Source organism: Idiotropiscis lumnitzeri, chromosome 1 (genome assembly GCF_059441095.1).
Source record: "Idiotropiscis lumnitzeri isolate Australia: NSW breed Sydney's pygmy pipehorse chromosome 1, RoL_Ilum_1.0, whole genome shotgun sequence".
NCBI classification, from domain to species: Eukaryota; Metazoa; Chordata; class Actinopteri; order Syngnathiformes; family Syngnathidae; genus Idiotropiscis; species Idiotropiscis lumnitzeri.
The window spans coordinates 13,076,590-13,102,305 of NC_142391.1; the positions used below are offsets into that span (position 1 = coordinate 13,076,590).

At 41.4% G+C, this 25,716-nt stretch overlaps 1 protein-coding gene across 1 annotated transcript in view; it reads right to left on the reverse strand.

Moving 5' to 3' along the window:
- Nucleotides 1–31: 31 nt before the first annotated feature.
- LOC148343272 (inositol-tetrakisphosphate 1-kinase-like) overlaps nt 32–25,716 on the reverse strand; it is a 29,004-nt gene continuing 3,319 nt past the window's right edge. Inside the window, exons 3-11 of the mRNA XM_088318067.1 lie at nt 21,162–21,186; nt 11,785–11,910; nt 10,166–10,283; nt 4,842–4,940; nt 4,683–4,723; nt 4,309–4,474; nt 3,221–3,288; nt 2,192–2,354; nt 32–1,940 (exon numbers count right to left, since the gene is read on the reverse strand). Coding sequence (XP_088174193.1) covers nt 1,669–1,940; nt 2,192–2,354; nt 3,221–3,288; nt 4,309–4,474; nt 4,683–4,723; nt 4,842–4,940; nt 10,166–10,283; nt 11,785–11,910; nt 21,162–21,186 — 1,078 coding nt within the window. The 3' untranslated portion in view covers nt 32–1,668. The remainder of the gene's footprint in view (nt 1,941–2,191; nt 2,355–3,220; nt 3,289–4,308; nt 4,475–4,682; nt 4,724–4,841; nt 4,941–10,165; nt 10,284–11,784; nt 11,911–21,161; nt 21,187–25,716) is intronic.

The following is a 25,716-nucleotide window of genomic DNA, read 5'->3' on the forward strand; positions in this document are numbered from 1 at the left end:
CCCGACGTGACGCAGAAACAAAAAAGCAAGAGAAATTTCCACTCATTTATTTCATCTGTGTGAGTCGAATGATTTAAAAAAAAAAGTTGGTGGATTCCTTTTCATGACAATGTAGAGCAAACAATGCACTGGAAGGAAGCAAGCTTTGGCGTATATACACGTACTGTACACGACACCCAAGGAGTAAACATTTTGAAGGCGGAAAGCAGACTTGCAGACCATGATCGCACTGGGGTACACGTGACCACTGGTAGGATTCACCGATATATATTTTTTGTTGTTGTGTACAAGCGTGACACAAACCAAAATGTACGCTTCCTCCAAGCCTGCCTCCTTCAGGTTACGTCTTAAAATGAAGGTCAAGTGATTTAAGTGGTATAGTGTCCTGAATGCTGGTGAGATGATGTGACTTTACAGCAGCCTTTTCCCTATCGGGGGTCATCCAAGGGTCATAGTTCATCCATTTTCTATACCGCTTATCCCTTATTCCCAGCTGACCTGAGGCAAAATGCAGATTTAACCTCAGGCTGATGCTTCTCTACAGGAGAAGGAAGAGTTGAGGCGTCAGGAAGCGGACTTAGAGGAAGACACATTTCAAGATTTTGGCCATTTTGCACACATTTATCCCTTTTAACACCGCTTGTTCTCCAATTTGCCTTTTATTTATAACTTGCTCTAGTAAATAAATTTGTTCACATGCTGCCTTTCATATAAAACACCCCCCACCCCATAAAATCTCATTGAATACATGTCAAAGGGGGGAAATAATACAATCAAATTGGAGTTAAAATAAAATCTGTCTCATACTTGCTCTTCAAATGATTACAGCTGATTGGATAGATTCCCATTCAGCTGCGTGTTTAAAGAGTTGTGTGTGGGACTCCAATCACGCAAACCGCCCCATTAATCAATGTTAGTAATTTAATAATCTCCTTTAAAGTGTTGACGGCACATTTGATCTAAAACAATCAGTGGAATAAATTACGCTCTGAAGGCAGTGAGCATAAAAGAAAAAAAAAAAGATTGACGCTCTGGAGTGCTGTGAGGAATCTCACAGTGGAATCCTGCAAGTGGAGTTCATTTTGTGGCAAACGAAAGAAAGAAGGAACGAAACGGAATGTCTTCCTGCGCTCACTTGGTCACGTGGAGATTTCCTTCTCAGCTGTTCAACTCAAGTCTAAAATGTGATGGCACTCGGAAAGTCAACAGCTTATCTCTTGGTTCCAACGCACGCTCTCTCCCCTCACAGAGGAGTCAGTGGTGTTGAACACAACACAAACGCACACACACACACGCACACGCACGCGGTCGTACACACAGAAGGGATCATACATCGCACATCTAGTGGCACATCTTTCCCCAGTCTGAAAATGCCGAGCCGGGCGTCACTGCAGCAAAGAATACAAATGACTTCCCAAAAGGTTCACATTACAGTACTGTTAACGTCTCATTGGACAAAAACAACAATACAAAAAATAAAGGCCGAGAGAAAGAGAGGAAGAAAGCTTTACACCCAATCACCATCATTTAGCAAGAACTACACGGGAAAAAGTTGTGATTAGATATATTACCATTACCATCATAATTATTATGATTTATTATTCATTGTTATTGTCACCGTTGTGATGTGTGTTTTTCCAGAGAGGGGCTAGAGGCGGCTGGGCAGAGTCACTGGGAGGAGGCCTTAGTGGCTATGGTGGACACGCAGTGCTGCTGGAAGTTGGGCGACATGGGCGAGCTGCAGCCCAGCCGCTGGTGACGCGCTCCCTTCAGTCCCGCGTCGCCCTCCACCATCCACGGCGGGGTGGCGGCGGCGCCAGTGCACAGGCCTTTGGGCTGTTCTCCGGCGGGGGTCGGCTCAGGTGAGCCGACGTGGCTCTGGAGCACGCTGCTGATGTGGTTGAGCAGGTCGCTGAAGAACTCGGGGACGCCCTCGTAACCTGGCGACATGGGCGGGAAATAAGTTGCTTGAACAGTGAAACAAGGACAGACAGACAGCAGTCATGAAGACAGAGCACTGGCACAAATAGCAACAAATACGCAAGTAAGGTTTGTAAAGCACTATTTCAATTTCCCTCTATTATCTGATTATTTTCTACCCGTTTGCAAACTGGAACACGATAAGAAATGGTGTCCTGAACAGTCTTTGAATGAGCCCTCCAAAAAGCCTCAAAGGACGACATGCCCCTACCAGGGAAGGCGTTGACGTCGATGACGGCGTGCTGGCCAGTTTGGTTATTGATGATGACGTCGATGCCAAACAGGGACACGCCCAGCGCCTGCCGCAAGCGCCTGGACAGTTCTCGGATGACGTCATCGCTGGGAGGCTGAGACACACCCTCCACGTTCTCCCTCTGCAAGCACAAGTACAGACAAGAACTTGACTTTCATTCACTGGAGCACAGATCTCTGCCAAGGGTGATTTGTGGCATCATAGAGAGAATAGGTTTTCAGGCCTAACTGTGATATAGAGGGACCATATTTCTATTTGTGATATATGTATATGTATAAATATATATATATATATATATATTAGTGCTGTCAAGCGATAAATCTTTTAACTATTTCATCGCAAAAAAAATTTAATTGCGCTTAATCGCATTTTTTCTACTACTATTTTTGTGAGGCTTTTAACAGGTATTTACTCAAATAATAAATTGTAATGAATGTAAAAATCACCAAATATGATGTGTGTGATCCTTCAAAACGATCTAGTCATCTTTACAGGAATTTCTTAAGAAACAATTCTCAAAAAAGTGTGTTTTGTTCTGAGATCATGTGCTAAAGATGTACAGCTAATTTGGAATTTGGCTTTCCAAGCTATTCAAATTAATGTTTGAAAAAAATAAAACTGAGTTAACTGAGTGAATATATATATATACATATATATATATATGACACCAAATATTGTTGATATTTTATCTTTTAATTGACATTTTCCATTCATGCCACCTTGAGTTAACAAGGGAGCAGCGCTTGAATGCCCTTCCCCCCGGGTTGCAAATGTCACATTACTCAGCTCATTAGCGAGCTGGCTGCTTCCTGCTTCATGGAGGAAGTTGTAAGACTTGACAAATGGATTGTGCGTGGTGGAATGCATTTTTATCCTGCCATCTAACAAACAAACGCACCAACCAATCATAACACAACCTGTCGCCGTGTTTGTGTTTAGCCGAAGGAAGAAATGTGCTGGTTAAGTCGCAGAAGATCTGCGTCATACCGAGGTCAAGTCCGAGGATGACTCCGGCTTGGAAACGTTGTGGCTGTTGAAGAAAATGGCTTTCCTGTCTGAAAACACAACGAAGTAAAAGTGAGTAATATATACTGATCCTGTATTTGTTCATTGTAAGCAGTAGGTGGCGACAAATCCCAAAGATTGAGGAAAACACAGACTAAACGTTTTCCTCCAACTGTGTGCATGTTAACGTGACACAAACTAGTCCTAGTCATACATTTCAGGAGGCCAAATGTAAAACTATTGCATCAAATTAACATCTCACATTCCATCAATATGACGACTAAGAACAAAACATTACATCACAATGTTTTAAGACACTCTTCCTTTTCATAGTCACTGTTTTAATTGAAGTGTTGAAGATTTTAAGGAGAGGTTCTCATTTGAAGGTAATCTAATTTTAGACCTTCAGGATCTGGAGATGTTCTCCTGAGGAGGTCCTAAAAGACAATACGCAGTGTGTGAGCCTCTCAGTGGACACGGTTACATGAAACGCGGTACATGCGGCACAGCAGGTGAAATGCGGCTGCATGTACAAAACGTGGTGAGGCTTTTACTTTTTATTTTAATCAAGCAATCGCAACTTTTGGCACCACGGGCTTCAAATGATCTAACGTGCATATTTCTGGAAAATGAGAGGAGTACTCAGAAAAGGACGGGCCGCCGTACAAACGACACACGTCCTTAGATTTAATACCGTTTTTTAAATCTGTGTCTTTTCTCGAATAGACAAAGTCATTGCTCCACATTCAAGTGGCTGACATCTTCCATCGTGTTCCCCACGATAATCTTCCAGTTCTATTGGAACAAACAAAACATTCCAAGCTCAGCGCTCCAAACTGTCCTCTGTGCACTGTTAGCTTTTTGTCCCAGAGGAGGGTAGGTGCATATATCTAGACGGTCTATAAATGTGCACTGGGTAATTTTCAACATGTTGGACAAGTCGAGCCGACTGGACAAAAGTCAATTCCTCCGAGAAGCCTTCAAAAGGCCAACCTCAGGGAGCTATAAAGACATTTTACAACATCTGTTATTGGTCATTTAGAGAGCGGAGGCCTTCCTGGTTTGCTTACCTGCCGGTCCGGCGGGGAAATTCTTGAGGGAGGGCCTCTCCACCACCGTGTAGGAGTCCCCCACCACAAACACCTTGTAGAGCACGGCGTTGTGGTTGATGAAACTCTGGATGACGCAAGGGGGCTTCACGTCCTTCAGGTCATCCTCGCTGAAGATAATGGCCATCTGGGGGCAACGAGGTCACAAAGACCGACTTCATAATCACAAACATAATTAAAAGGTCTTCCACTAGAGGGCAGAATCGACATCATTTGCCTCTGCATACACGTTGAGATATTTTGGTGACGTAAAATATGTGCTGTGGTTCAAATACATTTTGACAATGGTCGGGTGGTGACAGCGCTTATGAGAAGAGTCGGCACGGGCCGCTTACCTCGTGGGAGTTGGTTCCATGAGCCACTCGAGTTTTGCAAACTGAGGAGCGAATCAAAATAGGGCCATGCGTCAGATGGTGCCGACATATACGACTATAAACTTGTATTTATATCAAGTTTATTTTCATAATAGGTGTCAATGCGCTTGGTCGACTTACTGAAGGGGAATGTGAGTCCGTGATTCCTGATCTGCTCCAGCACATCCGGGCTGCATTCGGTGTTGAGCACCATGAACGGAGGAGAGCAAATCCTCTCGTCTAAGAGCGCGTCAAGGAAAAGAACAAAAGTGGAGATTTGAGGAAAATACGTTGAAGAATCCTCCGTTAGTAAGATAAGAAACGGGCTCGGGGGAAACCAAAGTTGGACTTAAGACAAGTGGATCTAAGAAACTTGGCAGACATTCGATATCAGGGCTCCGTTAAGCTCACATTTAAAGAGGTTCAATTCAGGGAAACATCCAGAAGATATGTTATGCATATATTACAATTCAGTCAAACATATTTGCATGTTCACCCCATGCTTGTCCAAGAACTCCCACATAGCAAACACATTTTGTTCAATGAAGACTCAAATTAATGCATTTGTCTGGAAGAGCTCCGCGTTTGGCTGGCGACCAGTCCAGGGTCTACTTGGCTTGCTGCCTCACACTTTCCATGAAATAAAAACTATCATTAATGAAAAATCCCAAACTATTATAACCCTGACACACACACACAGGATGTCCTGAGATCCAGGAAGCAGCAGACAAGAGTCACCACTCACCAGACAGCTGATTAAACTGACGTGTGATCGATGGCTCACGTGTCCTCAGCACGGACAAACGGGAAAATGACGCAAACGTCTGTATGTCAATGCTTTTTTTTTTTTTTTTTGCACTCCATTCTCTTGATTATGTCCAAGGTTGTTCTATCGCGGTGACAGTGAAAAGCAACCTTGTCCTTTTTTTTAATAGATTCAAAGCTCAGGATGGATCACAATTTATGTTGTGACTCATTTAATTTCTAGTGGTTTTTTTTGGCATTGGCTAATACATTTTAGGAAAATTGCATTAGAATAAAAAAAAAAACAAAGTGTGCCACACATGCAAAGCTTTTTTTTTCACAGCAGCTCCACAACTGGCATGCCACTGCCCAACTTATCCCCAATATACACAGACTGTCAAAAGGTAATCCCTCGAGCTGCACTATAACCAGGACCAGTACCAACATTTAAAGTGTTCTTCCTCTGCTCATGCACAGCCCATCGACAACATTTTATGGCAACTTTGCTTTTGCAGCCCTGCAATCCTGTTAACTAACCAACCACCCAACACAATAAAGCTGCTAATCTTGATCAACTGTGTGCCTCTACAGTGGCGTGTGTACGTGCGTGCGTGTGTGTGTGTGTGTGTCCCGACTTGTGCTGATGTCAGGACAAATTCACATCACATTGTTGCGGGATTGTAATGGGCCCCACAAATTATCGCAAATGATTCGTGTTTTTTTTTCCCTTCCATATGAGCAGGTAAAAGTCCTATAGTCGGTCTTGCAAACACACTTTGATATGTGCCATTTAAGTGAGATTTGTGCAGCTGGGTCTGATCCCGTATTGCCTCTGCAAGAAGGAAGTCCACAGTCATCTCATCCGTCTCGTCCCACTCACCGTGTTATTGCAGCAAGACAGGAATAGCAGCGTTTAATGTCTCTTCAAGGAAAAAAAAAAATGGCTTTTACATAACCGAGTTGCCAAATACTAATGAACAAATGAAAAATGTTATGAGGCACAAAGAAAGGATGTATAATAACGATGGCTTTGCGCAGGAGAAACGTGTTGATGTTTGACTGTGAGGCACTTTGGGGGTGCGGAAGATGACGTGCAGGTGGAGTGGGTGCGTATCAATCCGGCTCTGTCTAAACACCGCGTGCTGGCGTCAGACCGAGCGGAGCCGAGGACGACGTTTACAGGACTTCATTGTAGGAGTCCTTTTGAAACGTCACCAACCATTTCTATTGCTTTTGGTCTTTCTTCCTCATTCTGTTGCGTCAGGTTGGAGGGCAAATAATCGCCTCCAGAACTTGAACGATGAGGAATACCGAGGCAGTTTTCCAAGCAGAAAAAGAAGACTCCGGCCTGTTCTGTAATGATGTGTCTGGCATTACAAAGTGTTTCAGTGCCATACCATCCAGCCATGGAGGTCAGTAAAGTTCCAGACCTGGTGTCACTAAAAGATATATAGTTGGACCTCGACGTGGGTTGCAAAAAAACATTTTTGTTCGGAGCACTAAAGGGTGGCAGCAAACGTCAACAAGCGGCAAATAGTAAACAATTCTACAAAAAAAAGAGAGAGGATGTTTATTGCCACGCATTTGCTTTTGTTTAAATGCAGAATGTTGATTCGAGAGTAAAGCTGAGGTAACTTCTATTCCGAACCACAAATGTTTTCCTCTGAAGTCTCGCGCACATTTCCAGCCTTCTCTGTCACCTGTTCACGCATTCCTGTGAGGACTCTTCCGGGATTCTCCGTCGCGCTTTTGTCACGGCCATCTTGACATCATCTATGCCTACAAACCAGTTTTTCTTGTTGAGAAAAAAGACGCCAAAAGAAGCCAGGGAACATTCTGCTCGTCCACGAGCTGACAGGTGTTTCAGACAAGTGCGTCGTCATGGTGAAGCACCCACGAGTTGTCCTGACGCAACTTGCGAACTTTCTCAAGTAATTAACAAAGCCATTTTTTTTTCATTTTTCCTTAAATGGCCAAGTGATAGCCTGTAATTTGTCAAGTAACCACAGTATTAATTCCATACGGGTTTATTTTTACACAAGGATGCAAATGAAGAATGGGGAAATGTGACATAACACATTGCCAGGAAAGTTAATAAAAGTTTTCTGATTGTGACCGTTTGAAATGTGAAAAATAGGGCTGGCCTCCCCGAATGGATTGTGCTCGTCTTCAGAGGTTCCACAGTAAAATGTTTCCTGTATCCGAGAACCTTGAATTGGACCTTGAGTGATCCATCAATCATCAGCAGCTCATCAGGAAGACGTTTGTTTGACAGGCAAAATACGCCATCCAGGTTTTCAAGCTAGAGCGTGGGATTTTCTCATCAAGCAAGTTTTGCCGTCGTGTTTCAAGGCGCCTAAGAAGAGGATGGCAGAGAGTTTCATGCGACACGAAGCGCGTGTGCTGTTTTTTTTTTAGCTGCATTGCCAGTCTCCTGTTGCTATTTAGATCTTGTTTTCCGGAAACCATGGCAATCGCCCGTACGGCAGCTGCATTTGCAATATTTTCAAAGCGCATAAACTCCATACATGGCCATGCATTGTGTTACCTCCAAGAGAGTTAATCCTCAAATTAGATTCATGAATCATTTGGGGATATCTGGATCGTTTATCGGCATGAACGCCTCACAAAGCATTATGACAAACACTTTGACGTGTGGCTATTATTTCCAGTAATATGTCGTGTTCTGGGCTGGGAATGAGTGTCCACACTCCCCGAGTGTTTGTCTTTCTCATGCTGCAACTATGATTAATTATTAATCTCCGGCATAAACAGGACAACTGCTCCGTTGAGCCACGCATGGATTAAACGCTGACGGCGCTGGAACCTCAAGACGATCTGTTCTGGTGAACAAATCCTAGCGTTTTATCCTGAGCACTTTTAAAAAGCTGTTGACTTGACGACGAGTTTCTGTCAGTGAAAACAGACCAAGCTTTGAAAATGGGATGCGTATACTAAAAGGAAAGCGCACATTCCACTGCGTAACACAAAACTAGGCGACGCTGGGCCATTACTGCTAATGTGCTCATTTTTTTTCCAGTTCTTGCATTTAGTTTAGCTAGTTTCACTAAAACACACCATCTGGATGCTCGGTGACCGAAGCCATTTTAGCATGAATTGATATAAAAATAAAAAAAAATAAATAAAAAAGAATGGCCAAGAGATATTAAAAGAGGCTTCATTTTCCAGAGAAAACACTTCAAGTGCATCCTGCGATTGAATACTATTCTGAGTCTGGTGTCTCTGGCCTTTTCCAAGCACTTTTCTCTGGCGATCCGAGCTGCTTCGGGACCTTGTGCGCATTGCTGATAAGGACGAGGAAGTCAGGCTGAGCAATTCATCGACGAGCGATTATTTTTCAGGACTTTAACTTTTTTTTTTTTTTTAGAGGCTTTTGTAGTTCAAAATGCATCGCTGCTGACGTGCCCTGCCTACACTAACTACACATTAGCTCGTTCACAAAAGCAGTCTGCTTTGAAAGCTATTTAGTAGCTATATAAAGTGATTTTTCTGACCGCCTTAGCGAGCATTTAGAAAATGAGCCTGTTTAAAGATTAAAAAACAATTAAAAAAAAATGATGGCAGTAAATGACAATCCGCCATTGCGTCCTGTTTTCCCAACAGGCCCGCCGATGCTGTGGTGTCAGATTATAATGTCTTTCTCTCAGTGTTTGTGTCGAAAGCAAACCGCAGTTGTCAAGGAGGTTTGGCATGCAGGGTCGACACCACCAGCACTGATGGAAGCAGAATGGTGCGGGAGAAAGAAAAAAAAAAAAAAAAAAAAGAGAGCCATCTTGCTTTTCAATTCATGTACACAGAAGGGAACAGTGATTCCTCGTTACGTAACACTCAACGTGTGTGTTTGGAGAAAAGACGTCTTGTTGAGATTCTATTTTAGGAAACTACAGACAGAGGCGACGTGAAACATCTCTAATCACCACATCCTGTCACCCTACACACACATGGCCGCTCACCTTTATTAAAAAGGCTCTCTGCCATGTATGGTGCGGCAGGAAATGTGCATGAGTCACAGGTGTGTTTACAGTGCGAGTGGGTAGAGAATGTGCCGGTGTCGTCACAGGCTACAAGTCAAATAGGCCCGCTGATGACTTGATAGGACTCGACAACAAGCAGAGGAGGAGGAGGGGGGGGGGCAGGTTCCGATCTGCCTCTGACAAACATACGGAGACTGCCTCAAGCAGGAAATGGAAATATGCATTTGCCGCCCATAGGAGGAGGAAGAGGAGTTATGGTGCGAGCCTTGAGCTCCGCAGGCGAGGATTAAACATTTGCTCGGAAACGACGAGGGCATATTTCAGGCAAACGGCAACACCGTGGTCATACTTTAGCCGGGTGTCAATGGTGGAAGGGGAGAGCAAAGACAGAGCTACCGTGACACCATCATCATCGTGTGAGGAGCACTTCCTGGATCATCGGCAATTTGGGATTTCATCGGAGAGAAGCAGATACACTTTGACTATTCATTTGGACTCAAATAGATGAGTTCGTTAATTGATCGCTGGAAATTGTGACCATTGTGGGCCACAAAGCATTGAAACCATTGTTGCGATGATATTTCTGAAATAAAATAAATGGGTAACTCCAAAAAAATATTTTCTGCCATCTATAAAAATACTATTTAGTAGGAGTGGCCATTTCTCCGAAATGTGTTGCTGGACTATCTGGAGTGGATGAATTTCATGTAATTGCCTTGTTCTCACCTTGCATACAGCTTTCTATCCTGTGGATGAGCTGGTAAGACTTGCAGCGGTCCAGTAGAGTCCTGATAGCTGGCAGGGGGTCCAGGACAATGGTCTCGGGGTGGGCATCGATGTAGTCCTGCAGAACAAACGCATATTTCAAAGCAATCATCCTGATGCAACACCAGCTACAATGTCGGCTCTGTGGAAAAAATGTCCAATTCCATTTTTTTATACCTGCATGTAGGAATAAGGTCTTACGTAACATATGTACCGTCTGCATAAACTAATATGGTTTACTCCCACTTTCATTGGCTGCTGCATTTGACATTTACAACTAAAATGTTTGTGGCTCACATTGAAAGTATGTAAAAGGAGTGTCAATGTTCGACACATTCGGAGATGTCATCTAAACACTGACATTCCATTAAAGGGTCAGCATGCCTCACTTGACAGAGAATGAGATGTATGCCAGCCGGTCTGTGTGGATTATATCACAGCATCCCTGCAGTTGGGCCAGTGCGGGGTTGCCCGTTTTACGTAACAGCGCTCCATCCCCGCTCCCATCTCGCCTCGGCGGATTTCTCCGCCAACCTTCCCGGCAATTTCTTTTCTGACACACAAACGCTGTCAGCTGGAGCTGGCTGACGTGTGCATTAAACAAACAGGCTGCCTCTTCACATCACGGCTCTTTGAAGAAAAAAAGCGCAGCCGTGCCGTCACACGCGCGCCTGCCTAAAATTAAACATGCGCCAAGCACACGCATGCAATGGAAATGTCTTTTTGTAGATCTGAAGAATCCATCTTTAGGATTTACCCGGATCTAAATGGGTGATGTTGATGAAAGCCCATTATGCAAGTCAAACATGTTGCTGCCAAAAATAAAAGCCACACTAATCTTCCTGGAGTTTAGTGGAACACATTGATGATGAGGACAATCCACAGCTGATTTTTGCATCCCAGAGGAAGAAACACATTCAGCACAATACGAGAGGGGAGGTGTAAAAGACAAGTGGGTGTGACATGCTTTGCTTTTTTTCGTCTCCCAGTGCAGATGAGGTTTGGTCAGGGGATCAAATCTATTTGAAAATACTCCTCGACAAAAGTCACTCCAGCTTTGAGAATAAAATATGATGGTATATGGAATACAGACCTCAAGCAAGGTCAACAAGTTTGAGAATTTTCTATCAGTGGAACCTTGAAAGTGTAAAGCCCGAAAGATCCTACAATTTGGAATTCAACAAAGATTTTGGGGGAAGAAAAAAAAAAAATCTCAAACATTTCATCAGAATTTGGAAGGCGAACAGTCATCATGCTGCCCGAATCGGACGGTGGTCACATGACAGCATTCTGAGAGTGAGCCTCACACATAAAGAGCGGAAGATATTTAACTGAAAGTCATTTTTCACATCATCAATCACACTACCAGCTAAACAAACAGTTATTTTTCATATAACTACAGAGTCAGTGACCTCCTGTTCATGTGAGATGTTTCGCCCTTTGGGAAGAACAAGAAAAGTCTTGAGGAGTGAACAGGAAAGGCTTTTATGTCCGTGCAAACTTCAAATGGACTTAATGATGCGCTCTTAATCGGTTGCAACCGAGAAATTGTGATTTAGTGGACTGCTCATGAGCAATACCTGCACTCTTTGCACCAGCAGCACAGCCTGAGAATCGTTCTGGTCAGCCTCCAGGATGAGGTCCGTCAGTTTGTGGATGATGACGTCCAGGGGTCCTTGCTCTTCTAGAGGCTGGCTGAGGTCCAACTGCGGAGAAAATAGTTATTTGGGTGTGGGTTCAAACAAGGGAGAGATGTCTGACTAATGGTGGCTTTACACTACATGGTCAAAGTGATACAATCCCGATTTTTTTTTTTGCCACAATTGCAGAGAGTTACGACAGTGCAAGGAGATGGAGGGGAATGCGTGAAATTGAATATCTTCTGTTCCAAATCAGGCCTCTCCAAAAAGTGGCTACAAATACAATATGATCAGATATCTGCCAATGTGACTGCAGCGTGAAATTTCTAAATTTCAAATTATGTGAGCCTGAAATCATTGAAATGCACCCGTCAGTGACTTACAAACATGAACTGCACAAAAAATACAATACGCCTGATTTCATGCGCTTACTCGCACAGTTGTCATAAAATGACGCAGTGCTTTTTGCTACAAGCTGCTTGTCATCCTACTTAAAGTTTACTGGAAACTGACACATTATACAAACAAACAAAAAAGATAAACATCGTTATATTTAAACACATATATGTTCAAAGAACTCATACAAACAGTCGGCTAGTTTAAGGCTCATTGTGAAACGCCACAGACAGGCTAACTGAAATTAAAACTCTGCAGTAATTACAAAGTTTGAAAAAACTGCTACTTTAACGGAAGGATGAACGATTGATCGAAATGTAATCATGATTTCGATTTAATCTTCTCTCGATCTTTAAAATGTGATCCTTCCATCCATTTTCCTAACCGTTTATCCTCACTTTCAATTAAGAAAATTGCCACTAAGAGGAGATAAAAATAACTAGGGCGTAACAGTAATGTATTTTTTTTTTTTAGGCCGGTTACAAAAATTGGCAGAAAAAAATTCTGATAACTGATTAATTGATCAATTAATTAAAACGGATATATTAAATAAACGACTGTAACGCTGTTACCCTTCACAATAAACATGAATTACAGGTAGAACATTTGACTGTATAACAATACTTTGTCCTTTGGTATTAAATTTTACAACAGAAGTATCCTCAAGAGCAAAAAGCTTTTAACAAAATAAAATGCTGAATTTCTGTTTGGATTCAGAAAATAAATATTTAAGTGAAATAACTAGCAAATCTTATTGATGCATTTTTTTTTTATTCCATTACTTTCTTTGCCGTGAACATTCTTCATTTTTAAAACTTTCCTGCAAATTAAATTGTGTCAAATGCTGAAATTGACCTAAAACCTGGTCCTGTCATATACGGTGGCTTGAAGAACATGTATAATATAATCTATTATTGTCCACCTCCACATTTTTGACGATTTTGCTGGACGAGCAATATCATGCTCAGGAGATTCTGCAGCACCAAAGTAACCCGCAATTGTTGTTGTAAATAATGGCAGCGATTGCACACTGCCATGTGACATGTCATTGTCTCCCTAGATGCTTATTGGATCGAATGGAGTCAGAAATCTATCGGGTGGACAAATGGCTTAAGATAAAAATGTTGTTCACGTCCATTTTGCAGCATGTGCATGCAGGTTGCTTTAGGTGTTCACACTCACAATATTTATAGACTATAAAATACATTTAGGCGCTTGCATTGGGCAATTTATTCATTGATTTTTTCATTAAATTTAATGGTATTCAGGAAGTTCTTTTTTGATTGTTCCGAACTGCGTCTTCAATGCCAATTTCATACTGATCTTAATAATAAACGCTTTGATATGGGACACAATTTTTGTGAATTTGTAAATGGAACTTACCCTGTGTTATATATATATATTTTCACATTTTAATAAATAAACAAAAAGACATTAACATAAATGAATGCTATCATCATTTAAAGTTTGTGGATATTAATAGTGTGTCAAATAATCTACTACGCTTATTTGTCTTTATAATTACGTTCAATTGAGTTCGAGTTGCATTTGCTTTGGCTTTTAGTCACAATTTAGTCTTGATGTCATCACGCAAGCTATCTTTGACTACCAGTGAGCAAGGCCAGGCATTCAATTACATGTACAGCATAGTCAACAGATATCAAATTCACCATTGTTTAAAATGTATTCCTGTCAGGAGAGCGTTTGCACTGGCCAAGTGGTTCGCAAGTAGAAAATCCAGTTCTTAGAGAGCAAGAAGAGCTTAGTCGGAATTGAACGCACACGCGCACACACCGAAATATCAACTTCACCAGTGATGGATTTGAGCTGACAAGCACTTCACTGAAGAAAAGTTCAGTCCATTTCATAGAGGACCAAATCAGTTTATGTTGACAAAAGAGTAAAAAGAAAAACAAAATGAATGAAATGTGTCTGAGTGTGAGCCCACACTCATGTTCAAAGATTCAGGGGTTTCCCTTCTTTTTTTTTGTTGGCAGTTATCTCTGAATTTGGGAGTTGAAGAGAGAGATTAAGTAGCCTTCAATGCGCAAGGACGAGTGAAAAGTATACTTTTTGATACACGTAATCTGAAACCTCAACCCAGACCTTGGCCATGTGTTAAATAAAAGCACTAAGACAAAATGTCTGACTGACAAACTGATAAAATGTTCTCGACTTATGTCAAAGTGACAACATATTTAAAAGCAGGAATGCCGTTAGCAGAACGTGGGCAGCGGAGTTGTAGGGAAATTGCATGAAAAATAAAATAAAACACAGAAACACCTGTGCAAATAAACCTAGTAGTAAGGTCAGCCTGCAGAAGCCACAGTATGCAAACCTGCCCCGTATGCACCTTAGTCACACTGGGGGCGATCGATGCGAGCTCGTAAAACGGTCCGTGGTTTCGGTTAGTCAAAGGCGGGCTTGCATTCAGAGGAACACCAAGTTAATGATTGCGAGAGGTGATAGATTACTCATTATGGCTCCCTTGTTCCTTCACCAAGGTGTGAATCTGATGAAGTTTTTTTTTTCACTTCAACCACCTCACAGAGAAAGTCAAATCCTACAGAAGCTCCTGTCGTACACACAATTTCTGAAAGGCTACCACGTTGCAACGTTGCTCTCGTGCATGTAATACTTCTAAATGCAAGAGCAACCCGTAGAGCGCAAACCTCTGCCGTTGACAAACAATAATGCCAGATACTGTACTTATATTGTGCTTTATCGACAAAACACTGAAAGCAGTAGATTTCACCGTAACTTAAGTGATGGTGTCATATGCGTCTTTTCCACTGCACTGTACTTGGCTCCTCTCTATTTGCCTTGATTTGGGGCATTTGGTTTCCCACTTCAAAACTGTAACATGGGAAACTGTCAAAAACCGCACTGTACTGAACACGGGGTGTCAGAAAAGTTCCAGGGCTGGCGTCACAAACGATGTAATTCAAATCCAACTACAGGTTTTCTCCTTTGAAGTCTAAGGCATTTTTTTACTAGCCTGCCAGCTACAGCTTTAAACACTAGTGAAGGATTCTTCTGGGGTCGCCCGCAACTCCATCATCACCGTCTGGCGCACATTGATGGAATTTGTGACAATAATCCTGGGACATTTCTGACATAGGCATGCATCAGTCAGAATAAGATATATAGCATAGTCTCCTGTGTTTACCCGTCAAAATCTGGCATTTGGCCGTGATAAGGAATACCAATTTAATTAACAATGCAGCTGTTGTGAAATGCGCTATATAAACAAAGTTGAATTGTAATAACAGACAAGACAAAGCAAAAAAAAAAAAACAGAAGACCCAATGGAGCAAATTGGGGATTTCGAAGCATAATACTGCCGTCACGTCCAGACCGGAGGCACAGAAACTGGGTATCGTTTGCCATTGGAAATTGAGTTAACTCATTTACTGCCATTGACGGCTAAAGACGTCAAAGATGCTTTTTTTTTTTTTTTTTTTTTTAAACTCGGCTGGTCGTGAATGAGTTAAAAGCTGTTTTGAGCCAGGTCGGTTCCATGCAGAGGAAACCCGCCTTTACTGACTTTAATAGAAACAGAGCCCAAAATAGCTTGTTTCTTTTTTGTAAAAGGTTAAGCAAATGTAGTGACAATAACATTCCCACTCTAACCGCCATAAAACATATCAACTAAAACAACCTGGTGCTTTTGCAATGATGAATAACAACATTTCTGGATTGGCTTCGATATTTTATGGCTTCTTTTATTGGATTCACCTCGCCAATAAGTGAAAAGCTTAGTACAGATTTTTTCCGAGACTCTATGCTGGTTATACTGCACAAAGCAACCTCCTACTCACCTCCTTATGATATGCTGAGTCAATACAAACTAAAATAATCTTAAAAGATTATAGTCGCGTGCAGAGAAAATACACTAGATATGTTGACAAAAACAGGTTACGATAAAGCTAGAAAAAATGTCAAATGACACCAAATCCCGTAAAATGTATAAAGTAGCATGTTAGATCCCAAATGGTTTGTGGTTATTTTTGGCAGATTATGTGCAGTGGTTGAGGGACATGACAGACGTATGAGACACGTAGGCTTGGTGGCATGACATGAATAGAGCCGTGACGGTTAAGTCAACACTCATAAAGTGATGCTGTCACCTGTGGATAAACTGGGAATATAAAAATGAGCTGCCATGGTGATGGCCTCATGAGCAAAGTATATTGGATTCGGTCATTATATTAGTATTGGTGGAAAATCAAATAGAGGCGAATAAAGTTCTCAAAAACTGCTGAACACAAACCACCAACGACCAACGACTGGCAAAGACGGAGAGAATGAAACGGATCCCGTGCAGACAGAACGAGCCTGCTTTCGAGCTCCCGCCAAAAAAACCCAGCGGTAAAGTCATTGATGTGCTGCTAAAAGCTAAAAGCAGAAATATCAACTGACGTCTCTGCCGACCCCTCTGGGACCGAAGGCTAGAGGAGAGCTTTGGTGGTGATGGACGGCACAGAAAACACGCTGGATCCTGAGGGGAGAGGCGAGGTCAGGGCAGATATATTTCCAGCTTTGATGAAGCTCCGTAGCGGGGCCGGGCTACACTTATGGGAAATAAAAGATTTTACACAAACACTGGGGACAAAGGTCGTAAGAGGAAACGTTACTTTTTAACATAACCTCGCTGAACATAAAACGCAACAATGTAAAAAGTTGGCTGTCTGATGCGGATGGGAAAACGATTAGATTTATTGTTTCGTTTTTGCTAACGGAAAATCTAGAAAACCAAAGCCAATGATAATTCGTCACACCATGTGACGATGCAATCGTCGAACGGCTGAGGTGACCGATCTCTTTCGGGGTTTCATCTCACTTGGCATCGACTTTGGTTCCAAAGCTTGATTTGACATAGTGCATGCAAAGCTGAAATGGTGATTGAAAGATGCATTTAGTAGGCGGTGTGACACTTGACATGCGAGTGTGAGAGAACATATGTTTGTGAGAGGCTAAACATACAGTATGAACGGATCAACATGAAGGTCACCCGAGAGTTAAAAAACATTCGTCTGTACAACCTGGCAGCTCAAGGCCAAAAAAAAAACGATGTTGACTCTGTTTGCGACTTTGATTTATCATCCCTTTTGTTGAGAACAATTTTGGATTTAATTTGGACCTTATTCGCATATTAAACAGATTGCGCAACTCTCAAACACGGGTGCCAACTAGCAATAATTATTATTATGATGATTGGTTACTGGTTGAAGTGATTGTTAGGAATTTTGTCAGTTGTTTAGACTTGATTGTTGATTAATTGGCAAAATGCGAGCGCACTGTTTCCGTCTCAACCAACGTGAAGTCTAAAGCAGTGGTTTCAAACTATCATCCCGCGGGCCATTTGCGGCCCACGGGATGATAGTTTGCGGCCCCCGCCTTATTATGAAAGTTTAATGTTCGTGCGGCCCGCGAATTTGATATGACTGGCACTTTACAGTGTAAAGTGCCAGTCTGTAGTAAAGCTTAATAACTACAGAAGTAGGCCTACTCATCCCAGAACTATGGTTTATGCTTAGGATCTCTGCTATTTGACAAGATTTTGATTTGATTGACAGGAGACCCATGCGCGAACAGGATGTGCAGTCTGACGGAGCTTTGCATCAGCACTAGCACAGACGGGACTAATTATAAAATGTAGGATTACCTGGTCACAGTGGATAAAATTGAACCGCGGATTATTGTTGGGCACATCTTCAGCTTTAAAACGAGGGTAGGATTGTAATTTTTTTTCGATATTTTAGTAGGGGTTTGATTGATGAATGTTCCACTCATGTTCAGGACAATTCATGTTCAGAAGAAGATTAAAGAACTGTTAATACAGACATTTGACTCATTATTATTATTATTATTTATTACTGATTAATTTTCTTATTAATTCCTTATTTATTTTCTTATTAATTCCTTATTTATTTTTAAATCTTATTTTGTGTTAAAAAATAAAAATAAAGACATTTGAGAAGATTAGATTTTTTTGATTTTTTTCTTGCGGAAAACCTGATGCGGCCCAGCCTCACCCAGAGTCTGCCTCTAGTGGCCCCCAGGTAAATTTAGTTTGAGACCCCTGGTCTAAAGAAAACAAAGACGACTATACACTGGACAACCGCAAATTTTAATGTAAAAATAATTTTATGCGTCATCCAATGTATTTGTGATACTGATTTAAAATTTGTTTACCATTTTTTTTTGGAGCACATCAGGTTTTTGAGCTATTTTCTTACATTTTTTGGGGGAAGAAAAGCCTGGCTGACATCATAACACTCTAATCAGTTTATGGACTAAAATCCTGAAAATACCCATTAAAGACAATCTCATTTGTGTGCGAGCCACACAATCAATATGTCGTTGAAATACGACATGCCAGAAGTTACCTTTGCATTTCTAAACAGTAGCCATGTCATAAAAACAGAAACTCAATAACGCTTTTGGGAACGCCCAGTCAGACGAGATTGATTTACTGCGACTGGCTCTCTTTTATAGAGCGAATATCGGCTTTCTGAAGCACACGGCGTTAATCTCATCAGCACTGAGACGCAGCGGGGCTAATGTACAGACTCCTGCAAGGATGGGCCTCATGAGCTTGAGGCACGGCGGTCAGTATTGATGAGCTGGTGAGAAATTGCATTGGAGAGGGCCGAGCAATGAGGGAGCGTAATAATGCAATCATGGATGCGGAGGGAAAAAAAACCAATAGCTACTTGCCTGAAGAAGCAATTATGTAAAAGTACATCTACAACAAAAGAAGCTTCTGTTTTCGGCTGTGACAAAGAGAAGCGTTTTCACACATGCAAACTAGAAAATCAAGTTATGAGTAACTTAAAAAAAAACATTAGAAACAATCCATTACACAATGAGATGTCATGGCCATATATCTGTCGAAGTTTAAGTCTTACGCCACATATACCACATTTGACATGGACAATGTGTGAGTTTTTTTTTTTTTTTGCTAACATCAAGTGAACGCATCTCTGTCCTTGCTACTTGGTTACAACTTGGCGATGCTAACAATAATTCAGAAGGTCCATCCAGTTAATAAAAGATTTCAGGAGTTCAAATTTGGTTTCCATTTTATCCTGTGACAGCAAATGTCGCTTGAATTTGAACAAATTGGACAACTTGTTTCGATTCGATAGAAACTTCTTTTAATTCCAACTCGATGGTGCGCTTTCCGTTTGCTTTTCTTTCGTGGTTGATTTTATACGACTATAAGTGCATGCCGTATGTTTTAATATTGCTTACGTAGCGGTTCCACTGTATGCATGTGGTGACTGTAAACATCCTGGCATGCAGGAGACAAAGAGGGTGTGGTTGACATGCATTCATGACCAGTGTACAGTAATCCACACTTTGGCATTGTGGATCATTTGACGCTTACCCAAATTCAAAAGGCTTGCTGTATTGGACACTCATCAACACCTTTGGCAGTAAAAAATGAATGAGCCTTGTGCAGGACACCAAAAATGTTTTTTTTTTGTTTTTTTTAAGCCATTCATTTTTTTTTTTATACTCCTTATCCCCATCGGGGTCGTGTGTGAGCTGAAGCCCATCCCAGTTGACCTCTAGTCTAGTCGCAATATTATTTGTTTTCTCGCCAGAAATACAATTAAGTCATCCAAAAATATACAAGGTTGACTTGTTATCACTGGGTTTAGTCAGTCTGACTCCTGGGGCAAGGTTGCATAAATAAAACTATTATTTATCCGGCTGAAGACTTTAGACAGCATTTTTAGCATGGACATTTATGATGAGCTCTAAAATAACAGCAGTGCGTGGACCCAGAAAAAAGGGAAATCATTTTCCCTAATCACTGAGGAAGAAAATGCAGCATTGATTAAAAAAAAAAACAGTTGATGTATTGTAGAGCACATAATTCAGCAGGGAAATAGGAGAAGACAGCTTTGTACACAGACTTGTGTAACACGGCTGAGGCATTACAATGGCTGTCATTATCTTCTCTTGTGATATGGCCATTACAGTGCAGGGCGCTGACTGGAATTGGGTGCAGCACAGATAGTGCAAACACCGCTTGGTGTCAAATGGGTATCAGCGTAAGAGGAGCTCTTATAATTGGCATTGACAGCACCGCTTCAGATATTACGTATATACGTTTTTTTTTTTTTTGCAGGAGGGATATAACTCACTGAGAGATAAACGCAGTGAAGTGTGGAGGGCAGTTTAAGTCTCTGGTTCTGTGAGCTGCTGTGAGTGTCTGAATAGCTGAAAGCACAGTGGGAGGCAAAGCATGCTTACATTGGGATTATTCCCATGACCAGCTTCTAACTGGGTGTTCTGCAATCGACGGTGTAGCGCAAGGAAAAAAAAATGATTGCAAAGCGTAAGCGGGGGGGGGGGGAAGTGCCACACCAGGATACTTGCCTAAGAGAAAAGCTTGGATCAATTCCTCTTCCATCTTCCTAACAAGCACTTTCCAGCACTGAGCTCCCAGGATTTTGTCTTGAATAGTTACTATCCTACTGAATGCGCAGCGTGTACTTGCACAGGGAACCGTTTTGTACGCTGGCATTAATTGCTACGTTCTATACTGCCCTGCGGACAGTATTTGCTAACCCCAACGGCAGGAAGAGAATTTATTTCATTTGAAAAAGAGTATCCAGAGTACTGTTAGCCAGCTAGCAGATGAATCTGCTTAAACGGTGCATGCATTGCTTTGCCATCAGACGTGTAAAAAAAAAAAAGATACAGATAATTAAATCAAAGTTGAACAATTTGGGGAGGATTATGAGAACAGCAGTGAAGCAAACAACATCAGTCATGTAGGAGGGAGAACAGCAGTGTGAAGGAGAAATAAAACCATCAATGCAAACCACGATTTGGTGTAGAGCAGAAACAATGTGCACTAGGTGTGACTTACAACAAAAAAGCTAAATATATTAACTTACCTGAATAACCTCTATCCCTCTTTTCCTGAAAAATAAACAAGAGAAAGTATTAGTTAATAAACACAACAGCCAATCACACAACTGGCCATAGGCATGATGTGGACTTTACTTGATAAGTTAGTATTCAACTCAACTAAACATACCCAGACCTGAACCCAATTGAGAATCTGTGGAAAGCTCTGAAAACGGCTGTTCACAAATATTGTCCATCTAACCTTACTTTGTAATGTTCTATCGCCATGCTTTCGGTCTGAAATGTGGCAAAAGGTCAAAAAGTTCAGGGGGGGGCAAATACTTTTGCACGACACTGTACCCGTGCAAGCGTTCCCTCAGAGAAATTAAGGTACCAGAAGCAGCCTCATGAAACCAATATTGGCAGTAGGCAAGTAAAAAAGGGAGATGAAGTAATCACATTAAACAATACAGTGGCATTGTAAACGATATTAAAATGTGCACATCTGGAATTCTTCAGAGATCATACTTTGAGAATATATTAAAAGGGAAGTCAACTCAAAATATTTCTTTCCAATAAAATGTGATATGTGGCACCACTCGTCTAGACACCGCATTCAGATCAATATTGCGCTTGTGGAATCTGAATTAATCAGCAGATTCCACCTGTTTTTATCCATCTCAGGGGGCAGCCATTTTGCCTCTTGATGTCGACTGTAAATCTCTTCACAGTAGCTCAGGGCTCAGGTAATGACCAATCACGGCTGTGCTTGTGAACGTCACATGACCAAACTCAGAAAACAGGTGTTTGGACTAGTGGGGCCACAGAGGAAATGTTTTTATAAGGAAAGTTGACTTTTCCTTTCAAGAGAATCGTTACACACGTTAATGAATCAGACCCATTAAGTTATCCGTTGTTATTACGATTCACTGTATTGTATTGTCCATCGGATTGCTATTTGTTTGTGCGTGAGACATTTGTTAACTTAGTATCGTTGTCTACACAGTTCAAGACGCAGATACATGAGAGGATGTTTTCTGAAGGAAGAACTTTCTAGAAAATCAATGTTTGGGGAAAGTGAGAACAAAGTAGGACCGTCGCTAATGTAAGGCTACAACCCCCACTCCCTGAGAGCCTGAGAACATTTGACTTATCAAACATACTTTAAATTAAAAATTTCAGTTGCTTGGCAACCAACTGACTCCTTGTCAGACAAGAATTCTTAGAATAACACTTCATTCCACTAGACCGGTCACATCAACGCTGTGTATAAATTAGGAGTACGATGCACCAAAAGCATTCAGCGCCATTACTGCCATGATGGGAAGCGTACAACGAGAACACTTGGCTTGAAACGGGCAGAAAACAACATAAACAAACAAAAACTGCACAGCAATTTGCCCCAAGGATAAAAATCTGTTTAGCCCTCGGCCTTGTCCATCCTAGTTGTTTTTGAGGTTCCATCCCCATGACAACAGCAGCTCGGCTATTCACCGCCACACAACAATGTCGACATTTAATACCGCAGCTGCTGGCTCGTTTCATGCCCTGTGAATGCGGTCATCAATGGTGTCATCCCGTCTTAAATATGGAGGTCGTTTATGAACGCGAGCACTGCGGACAGAGTCAAGCGTGCTGGTGTCACAAAAGTGTGAAGAAGCACCCGTGGCGCAAAAGATTTTATTGTCAGAGGCGGTCTCATACGTTCATTAATTCTTCCGTTTGGCTTTTATCGCACACCCAGATGAGCCTGCTGCCAGACGGTGCATGTAGACATGTTACAAAGTTTAGTGGGTGCGTCAGTGCCCTGAAGTAACCAGTTTCAAGAGAGAAGTGATAACAAAAAGAGCTCGTGACTGTAATTCTACACTTAATGGATCCGATCGCTTCCTTTTAGCTGGCTTGCTAAATTAATTTGAGTGGCTACTTTGCGTTATAAACAATTGGGATGGATTTTTTTTTTTGGGGGGCGGAAATAATCTCACCGCTATTCCAGAAACTCTGCTGACACTCATTTTGGCTGTTGAAGTTCACAACATCTTTTTTTTTTTTTTAAATGCCTACAAGACTCCCACGTATGACGATGAAACATAGAATGAGATTATTTCAACTGAACTGCAGAGAATAAATAATATACACCTGCGAGTATTGTTGTTTGCTCTTTCTGCATGTGTTGCCACTGATGGTGTTCAGTATTTGGGAATGTTTGTGTCAGCTATTAAAATAAAGTGTATGGAACCCAGCAGAGAGCTTTAATTGTTATTTTTATTCTTTTGAAAGCATGACTTTCGCCCCATAACATATCATAAATGTAGTTCTATTGGGTTGTGAGTTTCCACTGATTTTTTTTTTTACTGGAAGGTCTTTAGCCCAACAAAAATGCCGTGTTGTTCCGTCTTTGTGTTTTCTTAAAATGCTAAGTCTATTTCTAGACTTGTATGGACGTTAAGAATGTGCCAATGCGACTTAAAACTGAACAGTTAAGAAATGTTTCATACAAGCACAAAGTTTGACTATGAAACTGATTATTTCTAGTGAAAATATTTCCCTTGGGGAATCGTTTTGAGCCAAATTGGAGGTTGATAGGCATCCTGGAAGGGACTGTGTATAACCTCAAACATCCAACTAAGTAATCAGCATTGTAACAGACTGGTGGAAATCAAGTTGCGGTCAGAGTTTAACACCTTATTGCCAATAAATGTTGCAACAGAAGTGTTTTATCATCGTGGATGATAAACTAAACTCAGCTTGTGTGCTATTTTTGCAGTTATCACTGACCATTGTGTTTTTGTCTCCAGGGAAGTAGGCAATTTCATTTTTTTTTTCATTATCAAATGTACAGGCAGGTTGTCAATAATGGATCAGCTATTTTACAACCTAGTTATGAGCAGGGGGAGGTTTTCACGCACACACAAAGGGCACTACCATAAGCTTAAGTGGCTTGAAAGCATCGCTGAGCGAGTGCACCTTTACTCTCAGAATTCTCCAGTCCAGCTGCGTGAGACAGGCACGGAAGCAGTCCCACTGGTCAGTTGCGTGCCACGTGATAAACAGGAACACACCACGAGTGCTCAATTTAACTGGAGTGCATTTTGGTGAACGCAAATGTGGATTTCAAGGAAATCATTCAGAACATTTCAAGAAATGGAATGGTTGAAACATACAAGATATGACCCTTCTTGCATTTGACTAAAATTGGTTCTGTTGCTTCCACCTTAAGCCTGTCCCAAACGCAGCCAGCAACATGCATGTGCCACTATTAGCCGGTCCGTGCCAACTGAACAAGCCCGTCCAGGAAGTGCCGCCGACGGGCCATTCGAGGTATTGATCGGGAAACCGACCAATATTGGGAAGTTTAATAAATATCTGGTGTTCCCATCTTTGTGTCTAATCTTATATTTGCTAAAACAGTGCGCCCATGGTAAACTTGAATGCATCAAGGTGAAGGTATCACCAAAACAGAAACAAAAGCCCAAAAATTATCAATAAGATGCTGATGGCCAGTGACAAACTTGGGAAGGAGTGGTGCCCATCTCCACCATCTGACAGAAAATATTGTTAAATTACTCTTTGTTATTCTTAACCAAACAATAACTGTTAATTTACATGTGGAGATGAATATTTTACATTATTAACTTTTTTTTTACACAGACAAATTTACCGCAATCCATAGTTTTATGCTGTTAAATTAAAGTTATTTACTCTTCTTGTTAACTGACTGATTAAAATGTTAATTTGCAAGCTATGGATGACTATTTAACTGTATTTCACAATTATTATGAAAAAAAAAACTGTAAGATAATGTTGCAAAGTCACCATAAATTTACACCAATTTATTACAGTGTAACGACAACTCCAGAGACAGCTGAGTAAGGAGCTCCTGCTAAGAAAAAAATGCAGCTGATGTAGACATGTGAGAGTGCTCCTCTCTGACTTCCATCTTTTCCTTCCTCTTGAAGATGACTTTTCATTTGTCAAAACAGCGAGAGAGGAAATATCAGTAAAAAAAGAACTACTGTAAGTGACATACCGATAAGAAACAATCTTTAGTTTGAGGGTGAGGGGGACCGTTTTCCATTTAAAGCCACTGTTTCATGTATTATTCTTTCTTTATCTTAACCTTCCACGATAAATACCCGTGGGTCCAGGTCTGGGTTGACTCTAGAGAGGGAACTGGTGGTTGCCTGGGAGTTTAAAAGAGATTAAAAATGTTTTGAGGATTACAGTGTGGTAATCTGTGCTGGCTCACTCAGGTCACTTTGTGAGGCAACAACGCTTCACTCAATAGACTAAGCAGTGAACCCAATTAAAACATTGATTTTCACTTTTTTTTTTTTATGTTTGGAAATCATCTTCCTTATTTTAAGCTCTGTGTCTAAAATGGCACTGGAGCATGTTCATTCCAATTTATTAGACATCGTACTTTATCTTATCTCAAAGGTCACAATTGCTCGAGAAAATCCTGTTCTACTTCAGACAACTTACATAACTTTTAACACTGTTGACAATGGATTAGATACAAGATAAACATTTGTCACAGTCTTCAGTGTCGGGCCAGAACCAGGAACACCCTAAAATAAAGGTGTCAAACCCAAGGCCCAG